The sequence below is a fragment of the Prunus dulcis genome, chromosome 1 (assembly GCF_902201215.1).
Source record: "Prunus dulcis chromosome 1, ALMONDv2, whole genome shotgun sequence".
In the NCBI taxonomy this organism is placed as follows: domain Eukaryota; kingdom Viridiplantae; phylum Streptophyta; class Magnoliopsida; order Rosales; family Rosaceae; genus Prunus; species Prunus dulcis.
In genome coordinates, this window is record NC_047650.1 from 5,835,177 (window position 1) to 5,857,891 (window position 22,715).

The following is a 22,715-nucleotide window of genomic DNA, read 5'->3' on the forward strand; positions in this document are numbered from 1 at the left end:
GAGAAATCAAACCTGCAATTAAACAAGCAAATAAAAAAAGACTTTATTTTAAAAACAACTTTGTCAATTTTCAGACGACGCTAGAACGACTGACGACCCGTCGTGGTCTACATATTTAACCACGTAAATAAGAACTACCGTCGTCTTATTTAGTTGAGGTAGTTGTCTTCAAAGTTGGAAACTTTCCCTCTTTGTCTGTATATTTTATCAAACTTGGAAAAAAGTAAAATGATTTTGGCCAGAAAAAAGGTAAAAAGATTTTTCAAACAAAAAGCGTATGAGCATGCAAAACAGTAACCAAAATAGTGAAAATGAAAGCTTACCTTTTGCGTGCGATGAAAGCAAGAGGAAAAAGATCGATCTTTTGCGTTCAGAGACGACGAAGAAGACGAGAGGAAGACGATGAGATATTCTGACGGTGCTCTGACAGGAAAAAAGACGAAAAGTTTTCTCTTGTAGATTGAAATTTTTAATCGGGTTTGGAAACTGTGCATGTGTAAGTCGAAAAGTTGCTAATATATAAAGCGATTTCAAAAAAATAATACGGCGGTTACATATAACTACGTCGTTTTTAACTAAAACGACGCAATTTTTGTTTTGCGACGCAATTTAACTAAAACGACGTAGTTAACTAAAACGACGCAATTTAACGTCGTTAGGTTTAATATAACTGACGTTGTTTTCAAGTAGACGAAAAGTTGCTTACATATAAAACCATTTCAAAAAAATAATGCGGCAGTTTATTTTCCCGTGACTTTTCAGTTTATTTTTCAATTACAGTGCGTTATAAATAGAGTTTTTTTTCCGGAGGAAATTTAAAATGAAGGAAATTAATATTCAGGAATATGTAAAGTTTCTTTTTTGGATGACGGATTTAAATAAAATAAGAATATAAAATCAACGACTGTTTTTGTTTTTATGTCGTCGTTTTTAGTCGTCTTAAGTAAGACTAAGGCGACGTAATATATTTGTTGAGCGACGTTGATTGTACGATTTAAACGGCGGTTTTTGGTTCGGACCGCCGTTGATTTTAAAAATTTATTCTATAAATTTGTCGCTTTCATTCATTTTCGCGGTTAAAATTTGGGGTTCCAAGTTCTTCCTCTCTCAGAGACACTGTCTCTCACATCTCAAAGACAATAATTTGGATGTCTTTCTCAAGGAGAAATTGAGCTTACTCGCATCAAATCTATGTCCACAAGAAGAAGCTTGTCAACTAGCCTTCTCACTTCTTGATCAAGCCTGATAGGACACTTAGTGCTTCTGAATACTCCTTGCTTTCCATCAAAAAAGATGCAAGCCTGGCCTCCACTCGCTGTCGAAGGAAAGTTCGCTTCTCAGGGAAATCTGAAGATCAGATGCGCCTGATCCTCTGCTTGATTTTCTTTACTAAGAAGATCCGTCAGATTTGTGATAGCCTCTTCCTTTATCCGTAGAGCTTCAAAAGAAGAAGATGGGTTTCAAGAATGCGATAAAGAATAGAAATGGCTTCAGATGGCCTCTAAAGCATGAGCAATCGAATCAGGAGTTGCTGGGAGATAAGATGAAGACATTGTCAATGCTTTTCTCGTCGTTTATATTAAGGTAGATTTATAATTACCGACGTAGATTATTTTGTTAAACGTCGTTAAGTTTAATACAACCGGCGTGGATTTTATCAACTTCGAAATAATTGTCTCTCTGATTTCAAATCTGTGTCATCTGTTAAGATTATGATGTGGAACAGAGTTCCGTCTGGTAAGATTTTGTAACCCTTGGGATCCCAGAAAAATCTGATTATGTCGGCGGTTTTCTATATAAACCGTCGTGGTTATTTCAATTCTTGTCATTAAGTAGATCTACCGGCGTAGGATAAGAAAATCAAAGAAAAAAATTGTAAACAAAAATTCTTATTAAGACGACGGTTTAAATTAAAGTTACGACGTATAAAATGAATAAATCCGACGTTAAATATTTAAAGATAACGTCGTAGAACTATACGAGAATGACGTCGATATATTTATATTTTCCGTCGTTGTAAATTATTTTAATACGGCGATATTTTGTATTTTAAAGCCGTGGATTTGTTTGTAATTATACGGAGTCTTATACGAAAACCTCGTCGTGTTATTTTATGAGTAAAAACGGCGGCTTTTATTGAAATCGTCGTCTTTACTTTTTACGTCGGTCGATTCATAACTTCTGCCGTCCTTTGTTGGCTTTGATTTTACACTGCTGAAATCTGTTTCAAATAGGCGTCGGTTGTTTAATTAGGTACGTCGTTGTTTTTGAACAGCCATTTGAATCTCCATTTTTAGTTGTCTAAGGTGGTATAACACGACGGTTTTTTTAGAACCGTCGTCTTTTTAAAAACCACGACGGTTTTCACTTGGACCGTCATTGTTTTCTGGTCGTCTTTTTCACTTTTTGTAGTAGTGACCATCTTAGGACTCTTTCTCCCTTATCTATGACTTGTGTGCGTATTAAATGCTAGAGACATCATTCTATTATACCATATATATATTAGGATTTGCATGAAGAGATTGAGAGTAGATTGCTTATACATTCATTGCAAATACACGACACGACCCATTACCAATCCTAGTTATGAGTTTATTAAACGTGGTTTAATATCATGAAGAAAATAGGTTTCTCTAAGAATCAATCGACAATGTAAGGAGTAACCCAATTTTATAAGCCCTTTCTAAAATTTGTTTACTTCGCAATGTGGGATCTTCCTTCACCTCCTACACTATTTGACGCTAATTACGAGGGATCTTGCGATCGTCGTTCCACTGGATGTTTTGGAATGAAGCGTTTTTCCTGTTGAGCATTGAGGAAGAATATCTGCACGGCTGTTGATATACGATGGTTTGGAGCTCTGTTAATTTCGTGACTTGCAGATTCCTCTTTATTGTGTCAGATTGTCGTTTACATATGCATGACCTACAATTGATTGACATATAAGAAAGCTTCATTAGATTTTCTGATACTACAAAATTTATTAAAAGTGTTGAAATTAATACACATTTGTGCTAAAAAAATATATAAAAATCAAGAAGCTCTGATTGATAGACATGTTTGAGAAATGTGCGGAGAAACCTAGAATGCTTTGAGATGAGCCTAAACTACTATTGGAGAAGCTTATATAGGTCGGCAAAACCAATGTGAAAAATGAATATTATTCTAGAGAAAGCCACACATGTATAATGTGGCTGAAAATGACATTGGAAAAGTCGGTTACTGTGCAACCGACTTTACCAAACTGCTGACTATAGCATCCCTATATATAAGCTAGCAGCCTACTTATGTTATAATCAACTAAGAAAAACTGAAAACTGCAGCTGTCCAACTCTAGCCATCGTCCAACTCTGGTGTTAAAGCCTTGTACCTTTCCTATTTCAATTAATAAAATAAAATTACCTTGCTTCTCTTTCAAAGAGTGAAAATAACTCTAGTGTTAAAGCCTTAGTACAAGACTAGGCCACGTTATGCGAGCTGACTGATCAGCTTGAGTAGGGTTTGGAAATTGGATGTATATTTTCATCACGTGCTTAAATAGTGAGTTAAAAATCATGACCCTCTCATGACAAAAACCCCACAAGTTTCTATATCCCTCATAATTCAGTCATTTTGGTTCTGAGTGTTTGAGCGTGGTCGAAAATAATCCTTCCATTCGGCAGAAAAGAGGGAAACAGTGAGTTTTAATTCCATGGATACCCAAGCCATCATCGCATCCAAACCTACCAATAATATTAATGCCATTTTTGACCACTCCTCGTTCAGTGGCACCCAAAACCCTAGTACTCTTGGTCGTCACCTTGCTCGCAGACTTGTTCAGATAGGAATTACAGATGTGTTCACTGTTCCGGGCGACTTCAACCTCATCCTTCTCGACGGTCTTATAGCCGAGCCGGAGCTCAACCTCATCGGTTGCTGCAATGAGCTGAATGCAGGCTATGCTGCTGATGGCTACGCCAGGTCCCGCGGCGTGAGCGCTTGCGTTGTCACTTTTACTGTGGGTGGCCTTAGTGTTATTAATGCCATTGCTGGGGCTTACAGTGAAAATCTCGCTGTTATTTGCATCGTTGGTGGTCCTAATTCGAATGATTATGGCAGTAACGGAATTATCCACCACACCATTGGATTGGCTGACTTCAGCCAAGAGTTCAGATGCTTCCAAACTGTTACTTGCCACCAGGTTAGCCATGCATTACGACAAATCATTCATGCATATTCAAACTAACATTCAAACACAATATGATATCCATTGATGTTACAAATGCATAATCTCTAAATGTAGAGGCTTGAGATCTCCTCTCCAAATACTCAATATATAAGTTTCTAGCCCAAGGACAGTTTTGATTTTGTGGGAAATGAGATCAACTTGTACCAAAAAAATTCAAATAAAAATCGTTACCAAAAAAGAAGTTAAACAAAATCCTTGTTTTCTGTTTTTTATTATTATTTTACATTAGAGGGAGTGGATGTCTGGACCTGCCTTCTTCAGACCCAAAGTGACTTACCTATTAAATTTTGTAAGTATACAGCTAACCAGACCCACAACACCCACTCACTCAGCTTTGGACATGAAACCTCTAAGACCCCCACAACTGAAAAGCCATCAACAAACATTTTCCACTTAGTCTTGGTGTTTTTCTCACATTTGATAACTATACAACCGAGTTGGGACTGAAAATTTGGGCATAGGTGTTGCTTGATATATTCCTTGAATTCACGTAATTTCGTGTGTCGGTGGTGTGCTGAATCTCTAAGGTACAATCAGTGGCATGCCGTCAAATAAACATGGGTTTCAATAGTAGGAGAAGAACTTGCATGTACCATCCCCCCGAGCCAGTCCTGGGTTTTATAAGGGCCAGGGTGAATGTTTAAATTATGCCCCTCTATAAAGAGTGTTGAAATATTGTAAGAGAGAGTGTTGTATCTCTAATATATAGAGCCAAGCACAATACATTAGAGCTCGAGTTAGATTTTTTTTAAGTAAAAAAGAAAATGAGGCTAAGTCCACCTCTGAAATCTGCACAAACGGATCAAAAAACCTAAAAAGTACAAAAACTAAAAAGGAATCTCGCCATGCGTCACGAATTAGATGGCAGGCACAATTCTTACTAGTTCTCCGCACTACTTTTCTGCAGTAAAATTAAAATGTACAAAATAGATATTTCTACCTGAAATTACTAAGTAATGTTAATTTTTTATGGTAGGATTAATATAGAAATAAAATAATTCATAAGCATCCGGTTAAGATCGATCTAAACCAGCCCATTATGTATATGATTCAACATTCCGGGCAAATCCATTATATGTAAAATAAGAGATAAATAAATCGAAATGTTTTTCATGGCCTTAAGCAAAATTTACTGAAGTATTACAAAGAATAAATAATTAGAGGAATTGTATCAATATCCGTACCTTATTGTATATAAATAATTGTATTATATACATAAAAAGAATTTAAAATAATAAAAAGAACACTAAGAACAATGAAAGAGGTTTGGGAGAAAGAATACTTGCATATTGCTCTCAAGAGAACTACACAACTATGAGATGGTTTAGTCAAATGCTCTCAACACGCCCCCATACGTGTGGCGAACTTTCAAGCCTAACACGTGGATAACACATATTGGGTGGCGTGGGAACACGTGTGGCCGTTGAGCCCAACACATGAAGCCTTGCTCTGATACCATGAAGGAAGTTAAGGTTCCACCCCAAACCAATTGCCCTAGCATGTAGACAACACATATTAGGTGACGTGGGAGCAAGTGTGACTGTTGGGCCCAACACATGAAGCCTTGCTCTGATACCATGAAGGACGTTGAGGTTCCACTCCAAAACCAATTGGCCATGGGGAGAGTAGCTCAACTCCTTATAAACCCAAGCTAGGTCCCTTAACTTTTGAATAATGTGAGACCAATACTCTCAACACATAGACCACGGTATTCACTTCCATGACTGAAGACCACAGACTTTCCTTTTGTTGTATGAGTCTCTCTCGTTAGGATAGCTTGGTTCATGGGAGAGTTTTTAATCCTCAAACGTCCACAAGCCCAGGCTAGAGTTCAAGTTATGTTAAAGAATATTTGTTGTGTCTTTTCTACTTTATGTAATAAATCTATATATAGAGTTCATGCCCAATAATAAAATAACCCGTATTAAACAGAACAAATAAGATCAAATACCCTAACATAACCTATTACGTACTGTGGTATATTGAAGGGATCATTCCTCAATGCAGCTCTAGGCATCGGTTAATGTTATTAGTTACTTATGCAGCCGTTCCTCATGATGCTTGAACTGATTTCTGTTGATGAACCTCGTACCCCCTGAGCATGCATGTTGTTAAGTTGGAGACAGTAGGTGTTGGACCAGTTAGTAGCAGACAACTCATCCGTCTGTTTCAAGTCTTAAAAATTTATTTTGCTAAGCATTTCCCTTTCGTGTAAAGAAGGAAATTAAAGAGCATGTGGAAGTAATTGATTTTGTATTTTTGGTACCCGGATTCCGGACTCTCATCTCTCAATTTCTGATATAACATGCACCCTGTTATTTATTTAGGCTGTTGTGAAGGACTTGGAAGATGCACACTTGCAGATAGATGAAGCTATTGCAGTTTCTTTGAAAGAAAGCAAGCCTGTTTACATCAGCATAAGCTGTAACTTACCAGATATTCCTCATCCATCCTTTCCTCAAGAGCCCGCTCCATTCTTCTTAACTCCCAAGTAATTTTTCTGACTTCTTTAGACAGTAAATTATTCAAGGTATTCAAATACTAAATATTAGTACTTTAACCTATCATTACTGTTTTTCTTTTTACTTTTTCAGACTGACTAACCAAGAAGGCCTGGAGATTGCAGTGGAGGCAACAGCAAAGTACTTGAACAAGGCTGTGAAACCAGTTATTGTTTCTGGGCCTCTTCTTAGAGTTGCAAAGGCCTGTAATTCCCTTATTGAGTTGGCAGATGCTTGTGGTTATGCCATGGCGGTCATGCCCTCAGCCAAAGGCCTTATACCAGAGAACCATCCAAATTTCATTGGGACTTACTGGGGTGTAGTAAGCACCCCTTTCTGCACAGAAGTTGTCGAATCAGCTGACGCTTACCTCTTTGCCGGAGCTATATTTGACGAACTAAATACTGCCGCGTACTCACTTCATGTCAAAATGCAGAAGGCGGTGATCATACAGTCTCAGAGTGTAGTTATTGCAAATGGACCAAGATTTGGGGACATTCAAATGAGGGACTTTCTCAAAGCACTTGCAAGGCGGCTCGAGTACAATTCAACTGCTTTCAAGAACTACAGCCGGATGCATGTCTCAGAGGGCCTTCCTTCTCAATGTGATCCCAAGGAGAATCTGAAAGTCAGCGTTCTTTTCAAAAACATACAAAACATGTTGTCAAGTAACACCACGGTGATTGCAGAAGCAGGAGACTCGTGGTTTAATTGCCAGAAGCTGAAACTCCCACAAGGATGCGGGTAAGCAAATTGAATATGCATTGACTTGTTCTGCAATTAATTTAGAATATATAATGTGGAGATTGAAAATGGATCTGCAGTTATGAGTGTCAAATAAATTATGGATCAATCGGTTGGTCAGTTGGTGCAACTCTAGGATATGCACAGGCTGCACCCAATAAGAGACTAATTAGTTGTATTGGTGATGGGAGCTTCCAGGTATAATTATTCTAACTTGGTTTTCTTTATTTTTCCATAAAGCCCTTCTGTTTTTCTTCACTTTGTTACTAGACTAGATGCCATTGTACTCAAGCACATTATATATTTTACAGATGACGGCACAAGATGTGTCGACTATGCTGCGATGTGGACAACGAAATATCATATTTTTACTTAACAATGGCGGATACATGACAGAAGAACAGTTCCATTTTGGGCCTTACAATGTAATCAAGAACTGGAACTACGCTGCCTTGGTTGATGCTATTCACAATGGGGAAGGCAAGTGCTGGACCACCAAGGTGAGACATGACATGATAACTGCATTTTCTTAATTAAGTACTACTCAACTGGTAGATAGAAACGAGATCCTATAGGTTAAATTTCTTCGATTTATTTTCTTTTAATTTTTAGTTCTATTTGTTTGTAGGTTCATTGTGAGGAGGAGCTTGTTGAAGCAATTAAGACGGCGACTGAGGACAAAGAGGAATGCTTGTGTTTCATAGAGGTTGTTTTACACATGGATGACACAAGCAAGGAGCTAATTCAGTTTGCATGTAGACTAGCTGCCAGAGGCTGCCGACAAAATCCATGATTAAATTAACTTGCAACTATAACTACTTTAAAACTAAGCTTTCTTTTTCCCCCTTTGAAGAATTAAACTAATTAACTCGAGATGTCATCGGTTTGTTAATGATGATGCCCTTTGCTCTAGCAAACATCTTCAAATTTTTAAGATGGATTTATTTTGCAGCAGCAGGCAACATGATATATATGTTAGAAGATATACATGTATGTAATAAATCTTAGTTGGCAGGTGTTACCAGGAATATGCAATTAGCTTGCAATTGCAAGCAAGGGGAATTTAAGGGCTCTGACGGGTATGCAGGGTGGCCCTTTCCTATTATCTGTGGTCTTTTTCTGCATATAATTGCCCTCTTCTAACTACAGGCCAGTGCATGGAAGTACTGTAGGCAGATAAGTCTAGGCCTGGCCTATGTGAAGGAGAGGAGGATTGTGGTTAAAATACAGGGAAGGAAGCAAACAAAAGGCCATAAAAACAGACAGGTTATAGCTCAATTGTGTGCAGAAGGTAACATCCTTCTATAGACAGTTTTAGCAAAAAAAATCAGCTAATCGCATATCTGAATGTTATTTCTTTCTTCTTTTTTGATTTTTTGAAGAGAGAAAACCGAACTTGAAACCTCTTCCAACAATTTGAAAGGGAAACACTACCACTAGACCAACAATAGTTGATTTCGCAATGTTTTATAAGCACAAAAAACATTTTCCGTTAAAAGTTAGTGACCTAATGAACCAACTAAATTTCTACTACGTTTTGTTGGGTTCAATCTAGTTTGGGCCATTTTGGCCTTTTGGTTTTCTTTCCACTTCTAAACTAATCTTATAACCATTTGGTTGGGGAAACAAAATTCAATTTCGGTTTTCCTATCTTATTAAAAGCCCTGTATTTGTCATGCCCCAAGATTTATAAGCTAACAAATAGCGACAACCACCACAGCAAATTTGAAAGGCGCTAAATTATGCTTAGAGCCAAAGTCCCTTCACACCTAATTACCCGCCGAATCACTTTTGAAAAAAGCCACACACACCTCAATCCCCACAACCCAAATCAATCCCCCTCTCTCTCCCAAAAGCTCTTATACCTCCTGAAACAATGTGTATCCACCAAAGAGTTGAAACAAATTCACACCCAAATGCTCATAAACTCCATACATAAACCCAACTTCCTCCTCCCCAAAATCATTGACCTCAAAGACTTCTCCTATGCCTCCATGCTCTTCTCCCACATCCCGGAACCCAACGACTACGCTTTCAACATCATGATCCGTGGCCTTACCACCACATGGCATAAATACCAACTTACTCTTGAATTCTATTACCAAATGAAGTCTTTGTGTCTGATGCCCAATAATTTTACGTACCCTTTTGTGTTCATTGCGTGCGCGAATTTGGTTGAGTTGAATCATGGGCGCGCAGCCCATTCGTCAGTGTTTAAGACTGGATTGGATAAGGATGGACATGTGACTCACTCTTTGATCACCATGTATGCTAGGTGTGGTAAATTGGGTTTTGCACGGAAGGTGTTTGATGAAATTTGTCAAAGGGACTTGGTTTCGTGGAATTCGATGATTTCCGGGTATTCCAAAATGGGGTATGCTGGTGATGCTGTGCGGTTGTTTCAGGAAATGAGGGATGCAGAGTTTGAGCCTGATGAAATGAGCTTGGTGAGCATTCTTGGAGCGTGCGGGGACCTGGGTGATTTGAGTTTGGGGAGGTGGGTGGAGAGTTTTGTTGTTGAGAATAAGTTGGAGCTGAATTCATATGTTGGGTCTGCGTTAATTGGTATGTATGGAAAGTGTGGTGATTTGTCCTCGGCGAGGAGGGTCTTTGATAGTATGAAGAAAAAGGATCGAGTCACCTGGAATGCCATGATAACAGGGCAAGTAACTCTCCCTCATGTACAATCTTGTTTATATTTCTTTGGTTACATTCCCTTGCTGCAGGCCTGCAAATTCAATTTGTGGATTTGATGGGGTCAGAGAGCACAGGGGAGAATCATGCTACCTGTGTTAAATAATTTGAAAGTTAAGTTTTGATGGTTAAAAATTAAAAAGGGAATATAACATTTTACAGATTGAACAAGGCTGAGGTTTGGATCTCAACTGGGTTGTAATAATGTTCAGGGTAGAAAGAGACTAGGGTTATGTAAAGTTGAGAATTTGACTCTAAATATTAGAAAGCAGTGTGGTATCTGAAAACAAAATGTGGCAGCATTGGGATTTTATGCAAGGAAGAAATAGAAAATAGAACCTTTCAGCGCCTCACACCTAGATACCTTACACCTAGGGAAATGTCTTTAGATTATCGTATCATGGAAATTCAAGGAATAAAGACAGATGGATATTTTCGTTAAATAAAACTAGCACTTACATTTGGTTGTATCATTAGTTTGGAACAAATTGTGGTAGATTGATTTGGGAACACTTGCTTCTACTTCTTTTTCATGGAAAAATTAACTATATAAGAGTTTTGAGGTTCCTTCTGGTTGAAAATTTTCTTCCTCGGGAATGCAGCTTTTGAGAAGGTGGCTGGCTCGTTTTGAAAACTGTTATCACTTACCAGCATTTTGGTTTAATGATAAACACAATAGTAACAACAATTATATTCATGATGGTGTTCCATTTGGTACTGCATATGCCCACCTTTCGCAGTACTTTAATAATCCCATTTACCAAAATATGTCTGCAGGTACTTTTATTGCTTACAAAAGTTTCTTATTCATCTTTTAAACAGTTGACTCTAGAGCCTGGTCAATATTCCCCTTACAGCAACTGGTTAAAGTTAAGCTGTGGTCATTAGATTCTATGGGATGAATTGGATAAGAATATCCAGTTAATTAACCAACCATTGTATTAATATTTGTATGAATCATCTTCTAGTACATATCTGGAAAGTATAAATCAAGTGTCCTTTTATCGTTATTAACTATATGTATTAATTGAGTTTGATGGTATGTTTATCATCATTTTATATACATGACAGGTATGCTCAAAATGGAATGTCCGATGAAGCAATGGTGCTTTTTGATGACATGAAAGAGAGAGGTGTTAATCCTGACAAAATTACTTTGGTTGGAATGTTGTCTGCATGTGCCTCGATCGGTGCCCTAGATTTGGGGAGATGGATTGACATATATGCATCCGAAAGGGGAATACAACAGGACATTTATGTCGGCACTGCATTAATTGACATGTATGCTAAGTGTGGGAGTTTAGCCAATGCACTAAGAGTTTTTGAAGACATGCCCCAGAAAAATGAGGTCTCGTGGAATGCCATGATATCTGCCCTTGCTTTCCATGGGAGAGCACATGAAGCAATATCCCTATTCAAGAGCATGACAGAAGGTGCTGGGGCTACTCGGCCAAATGACATCACATTTGTGGGAGTGCTTTCTGCATGTGTACATGTTGGATTAGTGGATGAGGGCCGTCAATTGTTTAATTTGATGAGCTCGTCATTTGGGCTGGTCCCAAAAGTAGAGCATTACTCTTGCCTGGTTGACCTTTTGTCACGTGCAGGACTTGTACATGAAGCTTGGGACTTCATTAAGAAAATGCCTGAAAAACCAGATGAAGTTGTACTGGGGGCATTGCTTGGCGCCTGTAAGAAATGTAAAAATGTAGATGTCACTAAGCAAGTAGTGCAGCTGCTTCTTGAATTAGAGCCTTCAAACTCAGGAAACTATGTTATCTCATCAAAGATATATGCGAATTTAAAAATGTGGGACGAGTCAGCAAAGATGAGAGTGTTGATGAAACAGAGGGGTGTCAGTAAGACTCCTGGTTGTAGCTGGATTGGGAATGAGCATCAACTTCATGAGTTTCACTCGGGTGATGGTTCAATAGAAATTCTTCATTTACTTAAGTTATTATACGAGGATCTGAAGAATGAAGGTTACATTCCAAACATTTATTCTGTCTAGAGAAACAAGGTTCAACCACTTTCTATGCATCTGGATCTTATCAACCAAACGACATGGTTATAACATGAGTTGCCTGCCAGGTTGGTGAATTCAAGAAATGTTTATCTGTCTTCTGGAAATTTTAGCGACCTTTTTAGGGTGTAAAATTTGTCTGATGTCTGGTCCACGATTTATTTTTATTCAAGAATAGTTCACTGATTTGTTGTACTGTTTTAACAGGAAGAATTAGGTTTAGCATTACATATGAGGGTTATTAAAACCCTTTTTCTATCACACAGTTGCTCATTATGTTTTGGTTGTTAACTTTCAGCTTAGACATACGGAGAAATGGATATGCTTACTGCAGCTATGGAAGATGGAATGAGACAGGCAATGAGGCATTGCATTTAAAGCTCTAAAGGTGAGAATTGACGCAATCATTTGCTTGGAGATCTTTATTTCATGTTCCTTTACCTCTTAGTTATAGAACCTTTGTTTAATACTTGCAGGTTACGTTTCCAGAATCGTTATTCTTCCCAAACACATACTGTAGTTTAATAGGCCATGACTGAACCTAAAATGATGGTTGGTCGCAGAAATCAGCAATTGGTTGACTAGGATTTACAGGTCACTGCCCTGCAGACTGCAGCATTTGTACAGAGCTCTCTAAACAGATGTAATGCATGATTAAATTTCGTATTCTCATTAAATAGAAGAGGCACAAGGGAATCTTCCGAGTTTTGAGGAAGCTAGCGTGGATTGACACGATCAAAACCCTAAGCTTCGTCCTTTGAATCGTAGTCATGGAGGCAGATGTCGACTGCTTTATCTTAGAACCGCACTACATTTACCTATTCTTTCTGTATTTTCAACCCTTGATTTACACTACATTGATTCATATTATCAACCCTTGATTAGTTTCTCAAGTCTATTTCTGCATACGTAATCTCACAAATCAGAAACTTCAATTCTTGAATCCCTAAATCTCAATTCTTGACTCTCAAATGGGTGTGAGGACCGACATTGTGCTCGCAGGCCGAAAGACTAGATATGACTACTGTGAAACCCCGTATTTTTAAATATGTATATTAATATTTCATAAAATTAATTATTTGTAATTATTAGTTTTCAAAACTATATATATATATTAGTTAGTTGTATGGTAAGCTATGTGAATCTTAGCTATAGCCTATCAAACCTCATTGTATGACTTTAACTATAGCAATTCATTTAATATTTATTCTATACACACAAAAGCTTTTAGAAATGTATTGTTGCTTACTAAGCTTTCTCTTAAAAGTGACGTGTTGCATTATGGAGTCTTCAAAAAAACAATTGAGGCATGAGGTGGCATGTTTTGGTATGAGGTGTAAAAACAGTAGATATTCTTATATATATATATAAACGTAATTGGCAAAATGCTCACTAAGCACTCTCCAGAGTCAGCACTTAAGGATTAACTGGGGTGGCAGTTTACTTTCAGGCCAACCATGTAGTCTAGAAATCCCTAGGCTAGTCATGTGGCACAATATCAAGCTTCACCTAGTATTCCTTGTTTCATAGGTTCTTCAATTGCTTTAAAGTTTCCTAAAATCGTAGACAAAGAAAAAAAAAGGTGAGAACTAAAGTATAGTGAGATTTTGGAGAAGCTTAAAGTGTTTGGACTTGCAACTGGGAGTTATACAATAGCTTTGGATTTGAGGTAGGGGTTTTTTTTGGGGAGGCTTTGCATAAATTAATTAAATATTGTGAACACTATATTATGCTTGGTATATTATTTGATTATTATCCTTGATATTGGGTGTTTACATGTTGTCAATTATCATTATGACTTGATTAATATTGACATGTTCATATGTTATCGGTGGTGGTTGGAATTCTTGGGTTGACGAAGAAATTATGGAAAAGAGGGTAATGGGAAGGTTCTTTTGTGTAGTTGAGTCTGACCATTGTAGGGACCAAGTTCAGGCGAGCCCGTGTGCAAAGTAAATTAGGAAATCGGCGATATAATTGTCGATTGGGTGATTTGGGCTTGGAGATCAATGGTGTAGACAAGATGACTAGCAAAAGGGGAATTATGGGATAACTAAGATGGGTGTTAGTTTATATAATGGGGCATTCGGAATCACAATGGTAAAATGCATGGTATAAGACATGCAGATTTGCTTGTCCTATTATATAGATTAACAGGTTGGGTAATTGAAGTTCATTTATGTATTGCATAAATTGTACATTATAAATCTCACTAATCACATAAGACATAGAACCCCTACTGAGCATGTAATGCTCACCCCTTATTGAATCTATTACAGGCTTTGAATCTGAAGTTTAGTTTTTGTCGAGGAAACAAGAAGAACGGATTGTTGATAGTTTTGAATGTTTTGTTGAAAGTTTGTTACTTTCTTGTTATTTTGCTTGTAAAATTACAATTTAAATTACTTTGACTTAAATAGAAGTTTATGTTCAATCTTCATGTTTCTTGATATTTAAATTTTTAGTTTTAATTTTTCTTTTACCTCACACTCCCCAAAAAAAGAAAAAAAAGAAGGGGTTGTGACAACTACACACCCCACTCATGTTCCCTTTTACATCTTTATATGCTCTTATGCAGTGTTGAGCTCTTAGTACTTCTAGGTAACGTTTTGTAAATCTCAACTTAATAACGAAGTTTTCAAGTTTGAAATTACAAAGATAAACATGAGATGATAAGTAGATGGTCTTCAAGGCCGATATACAAGACACTTCCGATATTTTCGCCTGAATTCAAGGGTATTTCCGTACAAGGACGTTACCAATGGCATCCCGGAGGCTTTGGTGGGACCAGCTCCCCCTTCTTTTCCTTTACAACGGACTTTCTTTTGCTTTTCAAAATTTCTTTATCCTATCTATCCGCCCAAAAAAAAAAAAAAAAGTACTGTTGACACCACCGTTTATGAGAAACACAGCAGAAAGCGCCAGGTGTGTTAGAACCAGAGGACCACCATTTCTTTTGCTGAAGCTCCCACTATTGAATTTACTTTCAAGTTTCATCTAGTCCGTGAAACTGATCTGACGGTGAACAACCCACTTGAGTTTCACCATGGGCTTCAGCTTTCAGCTTGTGTGCAAGAGACAACTAGAAGACGTGCTCTTTTTTTTTCTTTTTTTTAACAAGAAGAAAAGTATAGAATCAGGGAGATTTTTAATTTTATTGTGAGCAATGCTAATTAAGCTCAAAAGATCTGATATTCATACCACATTTGCCCTACAAGTGGAGAAATACTTATGTAAAACAGGAATAGCACTGTTTTGTTATCTTCGATTAATCACAGCATGTCACACATGATAATTTTTTCACATGATAATATGTAATTAGTTAAGAATAACAAAACAGTGTTATTCTCATTTTATACAAGCTTTTCTGCTACTAGTGGGCGTGGCCGGTGTGAATCAATTTCATCCCTAAATCGTAACCAAACCAATTGATCATTGAGCGTTACGTTTGACTTATAATGAGTGGATAAATCAAACCAACCCACTATTGAACAGTTTGTCAATTTAGGCCTAAGCTGAACACTATTTTATTATTTTTTACCCAAAAAAAAAAACAGTATTTTATTATTATTATTATTATTATTATTATTTTAGTGATTTAGTGCAATTAAAGTACAATTTTCTTACTTCTTATGAAGTTAAAATCATCACCTTAACATTCTCAACAATTGCAAGCACATAAAGCCACCACCATTATAATTTCCGAATCTCTAGCATCCTATCAACATTCAACATTCCATCAAAGTAATAAATTAACAGCACAATTATATATTAACGGTGAACGTGTGGAATGAAACACAATAGTAAATGGTCATAACCAATAAGAAAATGCCTAAGAACAAAAATAATAAAATTACCGTAGGTGGTTTGGTTTGTTTAGATTGTTACATATAAGCCAAATCAAACCAAACCAATCTAATTATGGTTTGATGATTCAATGAAATTGATTAAATTAGTTTAATTTAGCTGATTTGAACAGCTCGATCGGCTTGATGCCCACATAGTTCACTCATTCAGAAATATTTGCATATGTCAATGAAAAATACTAGACTTACCACATTTATATACCCGCTTAATTTTCTCTGTGTATCACAAAATGCATATATAGATTAGTATTGTACCTTTTCCTTTCATTTCGTTGTTTAACTATGGCCTTTTCCTTTAATTTTGATTTCAGATTTGTAGGAGACTATGTTGCACCGATACGGATACGGGTACGGCGATACGATACGATACGATATGCCGATACGGCAAATCTCCAAAAAATAGGATACGGGTACGGCACCGATACGGCAATTAAAATAATCTATATATTTAAAAATAATATAACTAGAAAATTTGAAAATTGATATTTCACCAATAATAATTTCAAAACATTAACAAAACACATAACTTCATTCAAATCTCCATAAACAACGCAAAAATTAACCAAAACACACAAAATACAAGTATCCATAAACAAAGCACAAATTAAAACATTAGAAATCACTTCTCAAAGCTCTAACTTCATTCATCATGGGTAAACATTAAATACCTAGCCTACTCCTCCTCCTCCTCTTTTGTTTGGCCTCTGTTTTGTTGAAAGGAAACCCAAAAACCTAGCCTTTCTCGACAGACAGCATATGAAATTATAGTTTTTGTTTTTATATTTTAACCCCAAATTTTTAGAAACTTTCAAAATCACCCCCAAAGTCTGCAAATATTTTCGTTTTTACCCCCAGACGTATTGATGCCGTATCGGGGACGTATCGGATCCGTATCGAGAAGTCAACATGCCATATAAGTCAACGATACGCCACGTGGCATATCGGATACGTATCGGAGCCGTATCGGTGCCGTATCGTATCGGAGCCGTATCGGATACGAGCATACCCCTCCAAACTGAAGTATCGGTGCATCATAGGTAGGAGATTATAAGCTGGATGCGAAAATTAATATCTTAACTCTTAAGTACGAATATAAATCACCCACTAAACAAAACTTTAACACAACAACTTGCTGCTTTGCCTTGTCAGCCCTCAGATGAGAAGTACAATAAAATTGAAGTGGCATTTACAGAAATATATACAACATGTTATTGAGCTGTCATATTCTCTACCTATCGGGCCGCTGTTTCCCCCTTTATCTTTTTTGAGTCCTCCAACCTCGAACTTTAAGTTTTGTTTTTTTTATGTTTTTCTTCTCATTTGGCTTTTGACCGTTACTTTTTTCGCAACGTCTCTCTGCTTCTCCGTCTCTCTCTCTCTCTCTCTCAGTGATCAAAGCTCCTTCTCTTATTCCCGCCCGCAATTACCAAGGTATACTTCTCCACTGCAATCCAGTTTGTTCATTTGTATTATTTTCTTTCTGTTTGTTGTAAATTATTCGTTAGAACAATCAGCCAAAGCTGTTTTTTTTTTTTTTTTTGAGTTTCTTGGGAAGCTGTTGTGCTTTCTTATTAGCATTTTCAGCACTAGATTTAATTTAATTTTTCAAACTATGAAATGGGTTTTCCTTTTTGAATTTCAATGTTCATGTAGGCTTGATTGGCCTTCATCCTGTTCAAATAAACCATTTGAACTTTTCTGTTTCCCAATTTTTGAAATGGGTTCTCTGGCTTTTTGTTCATATGAGCTTTAGGTGAGCATTAAGTCACTTTAATACAAGCTCAAAAAATTAAATGGCTTCTCATGTTTGTTGTTAGTATTAATTTGGATCTCTTCAGAAAGCATTAATGATATAAATTTCTTTGATTTCCAAGATAGAGCTTCCTTTTTTCTTCTCTATTCATGAGTTTTAGTTATTTCCTTTTTATTTTTGAAATCTCTGTTTGTCATATCTGCATAACAACATATTAAAATTAGTTTTCTTTTCAAAAATGAAAGAGGAAGAAAGGGTTTCTTTTTATTTTCTCGCAAAAGTCTAAACCTTTGTTTTCCAGCTTCATATGAACAACTGAAATAAGATTTCAGAGAAGATTTTATTCAAACGTTTTGCTGTGCCCTTTCTCTCTCTCTCTCTCTCTCTCTCTCTCTCTCTCTCTCTCCCCCCTTTATTCCTTTTGCTGTGCCCTTCTCTTATTTTCTCTGAATTTTTTTCCCTTTTCATTTTCCTCTATTTCTTGGTTTGAATTAATGTGACGGTCATCTCATCATAAAATTGTAAATTTTGGAAACCTTAACCTTTAAGTGTTGTCCCAGATAATTTTTTTCCTTCTTCAATTAGCAAAAAAAACAAACAAACAAACAAACTGAAATATTATCCCATTATACACCAGTAATGAAAGATAAACCTTTCTGTTCAGGATATGGTAGGAGGTTCTTTTGCAAGTTGTTTCCTAGCCTAGTTCTATGCTTTCTTCCCCAGCTTGACAAAAACTTAGTAGCGTAATAGGCCTTTGTAGCAATCAGGATTTTATACAGTCGTGTGGGGTTTTGACAGAATCTCATCTTCCTGATTGTGCAAGTTTGAGATGTTCTGAAACCTTCCTTGTGACTTGAATATAAAGAAAAGAAAAGTACTCAGACCTTTTCCAAGTGTTTTTAGTTCTATAGAAGAATTTAAATAAGTGACAATGTAGTTATTTAAAATTTGATTTCTATGCAGATTATTTCCGGTTGGTTTTTCGTGCTTTGCACATGTGATTGTTCTTCATGTTGGAGTGAGGTCACTGAAGTCCTCTACTGATCAGCCTCAGAAAACCTTATGAATCTGGCGAGAAATACACAAGACTACCCTTGTGATTTTGGTTTTGATTCAAGCCTGAAAAATTCATAGGGTGAAAGGAGAAGGTAAGAGGAAACTAGAGATGGGATGCTCTACATCAAAGCTAGATGATGTGGAAGCAGTTCAACTTTGTAAAGATCGAAAGAGATTTATTAAACAGGCTCTTGAGCAAAGAACACGATTTGCCTCTGGACACATTGCCTATATCCAGTCCCTAAAAAGAGTTTCAGCTGCTCTTCATGATTATGTCGAAGGAGATGAGCCTCGTGAGTTCTTGTTAGAGTCATTCATAACCCCACCTTTCACACCCATTAAGAAAACAAGTCCTGGTTTTATCTCCATTTCACCAAAATCCTTCACACCTACACAAATCCAATCTGAACCCCATTCATCTGTGAAAATATGTTATCTAAGATCAGGAGGGAACCCAGCAGTTTCAGTTGAAGAGAGGCCTCAATCACCAGAAACAGCCAGAGTTGAAACTTACTCTCCAATCCACCATTTTGGGATGGATGGGTTCTTTGAAATGCAATCTTCACCAATGAATTCTTCGTTCTTCTCTTATTCCCCTAACAATAGACCCAACATCCCTCCGCCTTCACCTCAAAATTCTCAATGGGATTTCTTTTGGAACCCATTTTCATCATTAGATTACTACGGTTATCCCACTCGAAGTAGTCTTGATCAGACAGTTATGGATGATGAGATTAGAGGTCTAAGGCAGGTCAGAGAAGAAGAAGGGATCCCTGACTTGGAAGAAGTTGAGACTGAACAGGAGGAATGTGAGAACGAGGCAAATGTAGCACAAGAAAAGGATAAAGTTGATCTAAACTGCAACAGAGAAGAAGTTATTATTGAAGATGTTAATGAGGAAGAGGAGGAGGAGGAAATGGATAGCGGAACTGAAATTGAGCATGATGCAAAAATACCATCGCATAGTAGTGTGAGTATAGAGGTGTCAAGATCTCAGAATACAAGACAAGTTGAAACTAGTAACCAAGCAACCGCTGTTGGTCACCGGGAAGCTAAGGAGGAAACGCCCGGCTTTACTGTTTATGTAGACCGAAGGCCAACAAGTATGGCAGAAGTTATCAAGGTTTTAGAAACTCAGTTCATGATTGTTTGCAATGCAGCCAATGAGGTCTCAGCATTGTTAGAGGCCGGTAGAGCAGAGTTCTCCTCAACCTCCAACGAACTCACAGGTTTGCTTACTTCACCCATACTGTTATTTGTTCTTGTTATGCCCTTGGCATTTGTGCATAGTTTCCATCAGATGGCTGTTTAGGCTTTGGTCATGATATGGCTGTGGAAAGCCGAAAAAAACATGCTTCCAAATGCCTCCAGGCACAAGGATAACTGTGAACAACCTGATGGAATCTCCAAATTGAGAGGATCCTAATCCTCTCCTTGCCACTGACTGAAGTAGGGAAACCATAAATCATATGCATGTTCACAAAGTATGAGAAACTGTTGAGATTCACAAAACTCATAGGTTAACTAACAAAATGTATTGTTGTATGATATGAGGGGACATGTAGGAAACATGACAGCCAATTTATTCACTAGATAATAACATACTTTTGTCAATGATTTATTTAATTTTCAAGAAGCAAAAGTGAAAGACATTTCGGAATCTTGCAATCACAAAATCTTCCAAGGCTTGTCCAATTGATTTTTCAATAAATAAATGAGGGAAGCCTACTTTCACAAGGAGTATATATTGTGATTTTACAAACACAGCGATAACAGATTATATACAGATAATAAATAAAATATGCAGACAACAGATTAGATCTTGTCCTATCTGCTACCTTGTATGTCAATATGCAGTCCAGGGAGGTCAATGTTTCATCAAATCAACTCTTCATTTTGGTTTTCTTATTTTCTTTGAACTTTCAGGTTATTATATAGTAAGTACTTTGTTGTTGCAGCCATGAAAATGTTGAACCCAGTAGCTTTATTTCGCACAGCTTCTTCTCGCTCAGCCTCTTCCAGATATTTACTGAATTCTTCGAGCTCTAAAGATGAAGGCTATGAAAGCAGTAGTGACATCTCAGAGGAGGCCTGCATGTTTACAGGTAGTCACCAATCAACATTGGATAGATTATATGCTTGGGAGAAGAAACTCTACGAGGAAGTCAAGGTATAATTCTAAACTCTACCACATACTTTTTACATATTGCAAATAGCACCTGCTTGTGTTACAAAAATACTTGAACCGTCAAATGGAATTCTCTATGTTTTGTATGCATATGTTACAGTTCATGATATAAATATGTGTTGCCTTATGCTTAAACAAAAAGGAAAATATGAAAAATTGATCTGTGCATCACTACTTATAGTCTGGAGAAAAGGTTCGGATTGCATACGAAAAGAAATTGACTCATCTCAGGAACCAAGATGTAAAAGGAGATGACTATTCCGCATTAGAAAAAACAAGGGCAGCCATTAGAGATCTGCATACTCAGATGAAGGTTTCAATACATTCGGTTGAAGCTATTTCAAAGAGGATTGAGACCTTAAGGGATGAAGAATTGCAGCCTCAACTTTCAGAACTGGTACAAGGGTATGTCCCTTAGCTCTTTATCAACCGTAGCTAAAATATGTGCCCATCTTTTTTCCATGCATAGAATTAGCTTTGAAGCTGACTGCATGGCAGCATATGAGCTCACACCATGCTTTAAGTATTTATCCCTCTGTATTAATTAATTAATTAATTAACTCCAGGTTAGCAAGGATGTGGAAAGTAATGGCAGAGTGTCATCGGTCACAGAAACGAAGCCTAGATGAAGCCAAGGTTTTACTAGCAGGCACGCCTTCAAAACTGGAAGCTAAAAGACACTCTTCCATTTCAATTACTGATCCAAACCGGCTAGCACGTTCAGCTGCCAATCTTGAGACAGAGCTGAGGAATTGGAGAGCTTATTTTGAGTCATGGATCGCTTCTCAACGATCCTATGTGCATGCCTTAACAGGGTGGCTGCTCCGTTGCATGAGGGCTGATCCTGATACATCAAAGTTGCCACTCTCTCCCCGTCGCTCAAATGGTGCTCTTCCAATATTTGGAATTTGCATCCAATGGTCAAGGTTTCTGGATGCCATACATGAGACACCGGTGCTGGATGGACTAGATTTTTTTGCAGCCGGTATGGGGTCCCTCTATGCACAACAGCTTAGAGAGGATTCACGCCATGTTAGGGTAGGTTCAAAGAGATTCGGAGCCGGAACACCGGATGAATTTAGTGGGGATATGAAAATTGTGGAGGTCGGTCAAGTTGAACAAGTAATGACTGCAGACAAAATGGCTGAGGTTGCTATAAGGGTACTTTGTGCTGGAATGTCAGTTACTATGAGCTCACTGACACAGTTTTCTATTGCTTCTGCTGATGGATATGCCGAACTTGTGAATCAATGGGACAACGCCAAGGCTTAGAGCTGCAATGTAGTCTTCTGATGTTTATGGGGTAGTTATAAATTAATCTATTTTGAATATTAGCATAGAGTTGTTGCCACCTTATCCCTTTTAGCTAGTGCCTGAATCCTGATATAGCTGTGACTTCGCTAGAAGAGTAGAAAAAGAACATTAATTATAACATTTCGTCACAGGAAAGATAATCTGTACATGCCCGGGTTCGGATCTCTATTCATTGCTTTGGTAACAAAAGTTAGTCAATAACATGCTTGGTTTATAACCTCAGCAAAGTACTCAAAACATAAAGGATCAAACACCACCACCACCACTGAACTACAAATCCGCTAGTGCAATTTTTTTTTTCGTTTTCTAGGAACCTCCATGTGCGAGGAGTTGCAAGACCCTAGT

The 22,715-nt window shown here is 37.4% G+C and overlaps 3 protein-coding genes across 5 annotated transcripts; all 3 read left to right on the top strand.

The window, feature by feature from the left end:
- The first annotated feature begins 3,691 nt into the window (after nt 1-3,691).
- Nucleotides 3,692-8,266, top strand: LOC117628535 (pyruvate decarboxylase 1-like). Its single transcript, XM_034361045.1, has 6 exons — nt 3,692-4,180; nt 6,556-6,719; nt 6,823-7,473; nt 7,554-7,671; nt 7,785-7,973; nt 8,102-8,266. Exons 1-6 carry the CDS (start codon nt 3,692-3,694, stop codon nt 8,264-8,266), a joined length of 1,776 nt encoding a protein of 591 aa, XP_034216936.1.
- Nucleotides 8,267-9,214: 948 nt separating this feature from the next.
- On the top strand, nt 9,215-13,220 carry LOC117614026 (pentatricopeptide repeat-containing protein At2g34400). Of its 2 annotated transcripts, none has more exons than XM_034342696.1 (4): nt 9,215-10,135; nt 11,239-12,258; nt 12,489-12,578; nt 12,667-13,220. In XM_034342696.1, the coding sequence occupies exons 1-2, from the start codon at nt 9,216-9,218 to the stop codon at nt 12,176-12,178; spliced, it is 1,860 nt and encodes a 619-aa protein (XP_034198587.1). In that variant the 5' UTR covers nt 9,215; the 3' UTR covers nt 12,179-12,258; nt 12,489-12,578; nt 12,667-13,220. The 2 variants fall into 2 exon arrangements, with proteins under 2 accessions (XP_034198587.1, XP_034198588.1); XM_034342697.1 differs by having other exon boundaries at nt 12,754-13,220.
- Nucleotides 13,221-17,388: 4,168 nt separating this feature from the next.
- Nucleotides 17,389-22,587, top strand: LOC117615794 (protein ROLLING AND ERECT LEAF 2-like). Of its 2 annotated transcripts, none has more exons than XM_034344950.1 (5): nt 17,389-17,487; nt 18,776-20,097; nt 20,827-21,038; nt 21,238-21,461; nt 21,623-22,587. In XM_034344950.1, the coding sequence occupies exons 2-5, from the start codon at nt 18,978-18,980 to the stop codon at nt 22,326-22,328; spliced, it is 2,262 nt and encodes a 753-aa protein (XP_034200841.1). In that variant the 5' UTR covers nt 17,389-17,487; nt 18,776-18,977; the 3' UTR covers nt 22,329-22,587. The 2 variants fall into 2 exon arrangements, with proteins under 2 accessions (XP_034200841.1, XP_034200842.1); XM_034344951.1 differs by having other exon boundaries at nt 20,866-21,038.
- Nucleotides 22,588-22,715: the final 128 nt, after the last annotated feature.

Coding starts and splice junctions, on each gene's coding strand:
- LOC117615794 (XM_034344950.1), top strand. CDS start 18,978: ATGGGATGCTCTACATCAAAGCTAGATGATGTGGAAGCAGTTCAACTT. Junction 20,098..20,826: donor AACCTCCAACGAACTCACAG/GTTTGCTTACTT, acceptor TTGTTGTTGCAG/CCATGAAAATGTTGAACCCA. Junction 21,039..21,237: donor AACTCTACGAGGAAGTCAAG/GTATAATTCTAA, acceptor CACTACTTATAG/TCTGGAGAAAAGGTTCGGAT.
- LOC117628535 (XM_034361045.1), top strand. CDS start 3,692: ATGGATACCCAAGCCATCATCGCATCCAAACCTACCAATAATATTAAT. Junction 4,181..6,555: donor AAACTGTTACTTGCCACCAG/GTTAGCCATGCA, acceptor TTATTTATTTAG/GCTGTTGTGAAGGACTTGGA. Junction 7,974..8,101: donor GCAAGTGCTGGACCACCAAG/GTGAGACATGAC, acceptor ATTTGTTTGTAG/GTTCATTGTGAGGAGGAGCT.
- LOC117614026 (XM_034342696.1), top strand. CDS start 9,216: ATGCTTAGAGCCAAAGTCCCTTCACACCTAATTACCCGCCGAATCACT. Junction 10,136..11,238: donor TGGAATGCCATGATAACAGG/GCAAGTAACTCT, acceptor TATACATGACAG/GTATGCTCAAAATGGAATGT.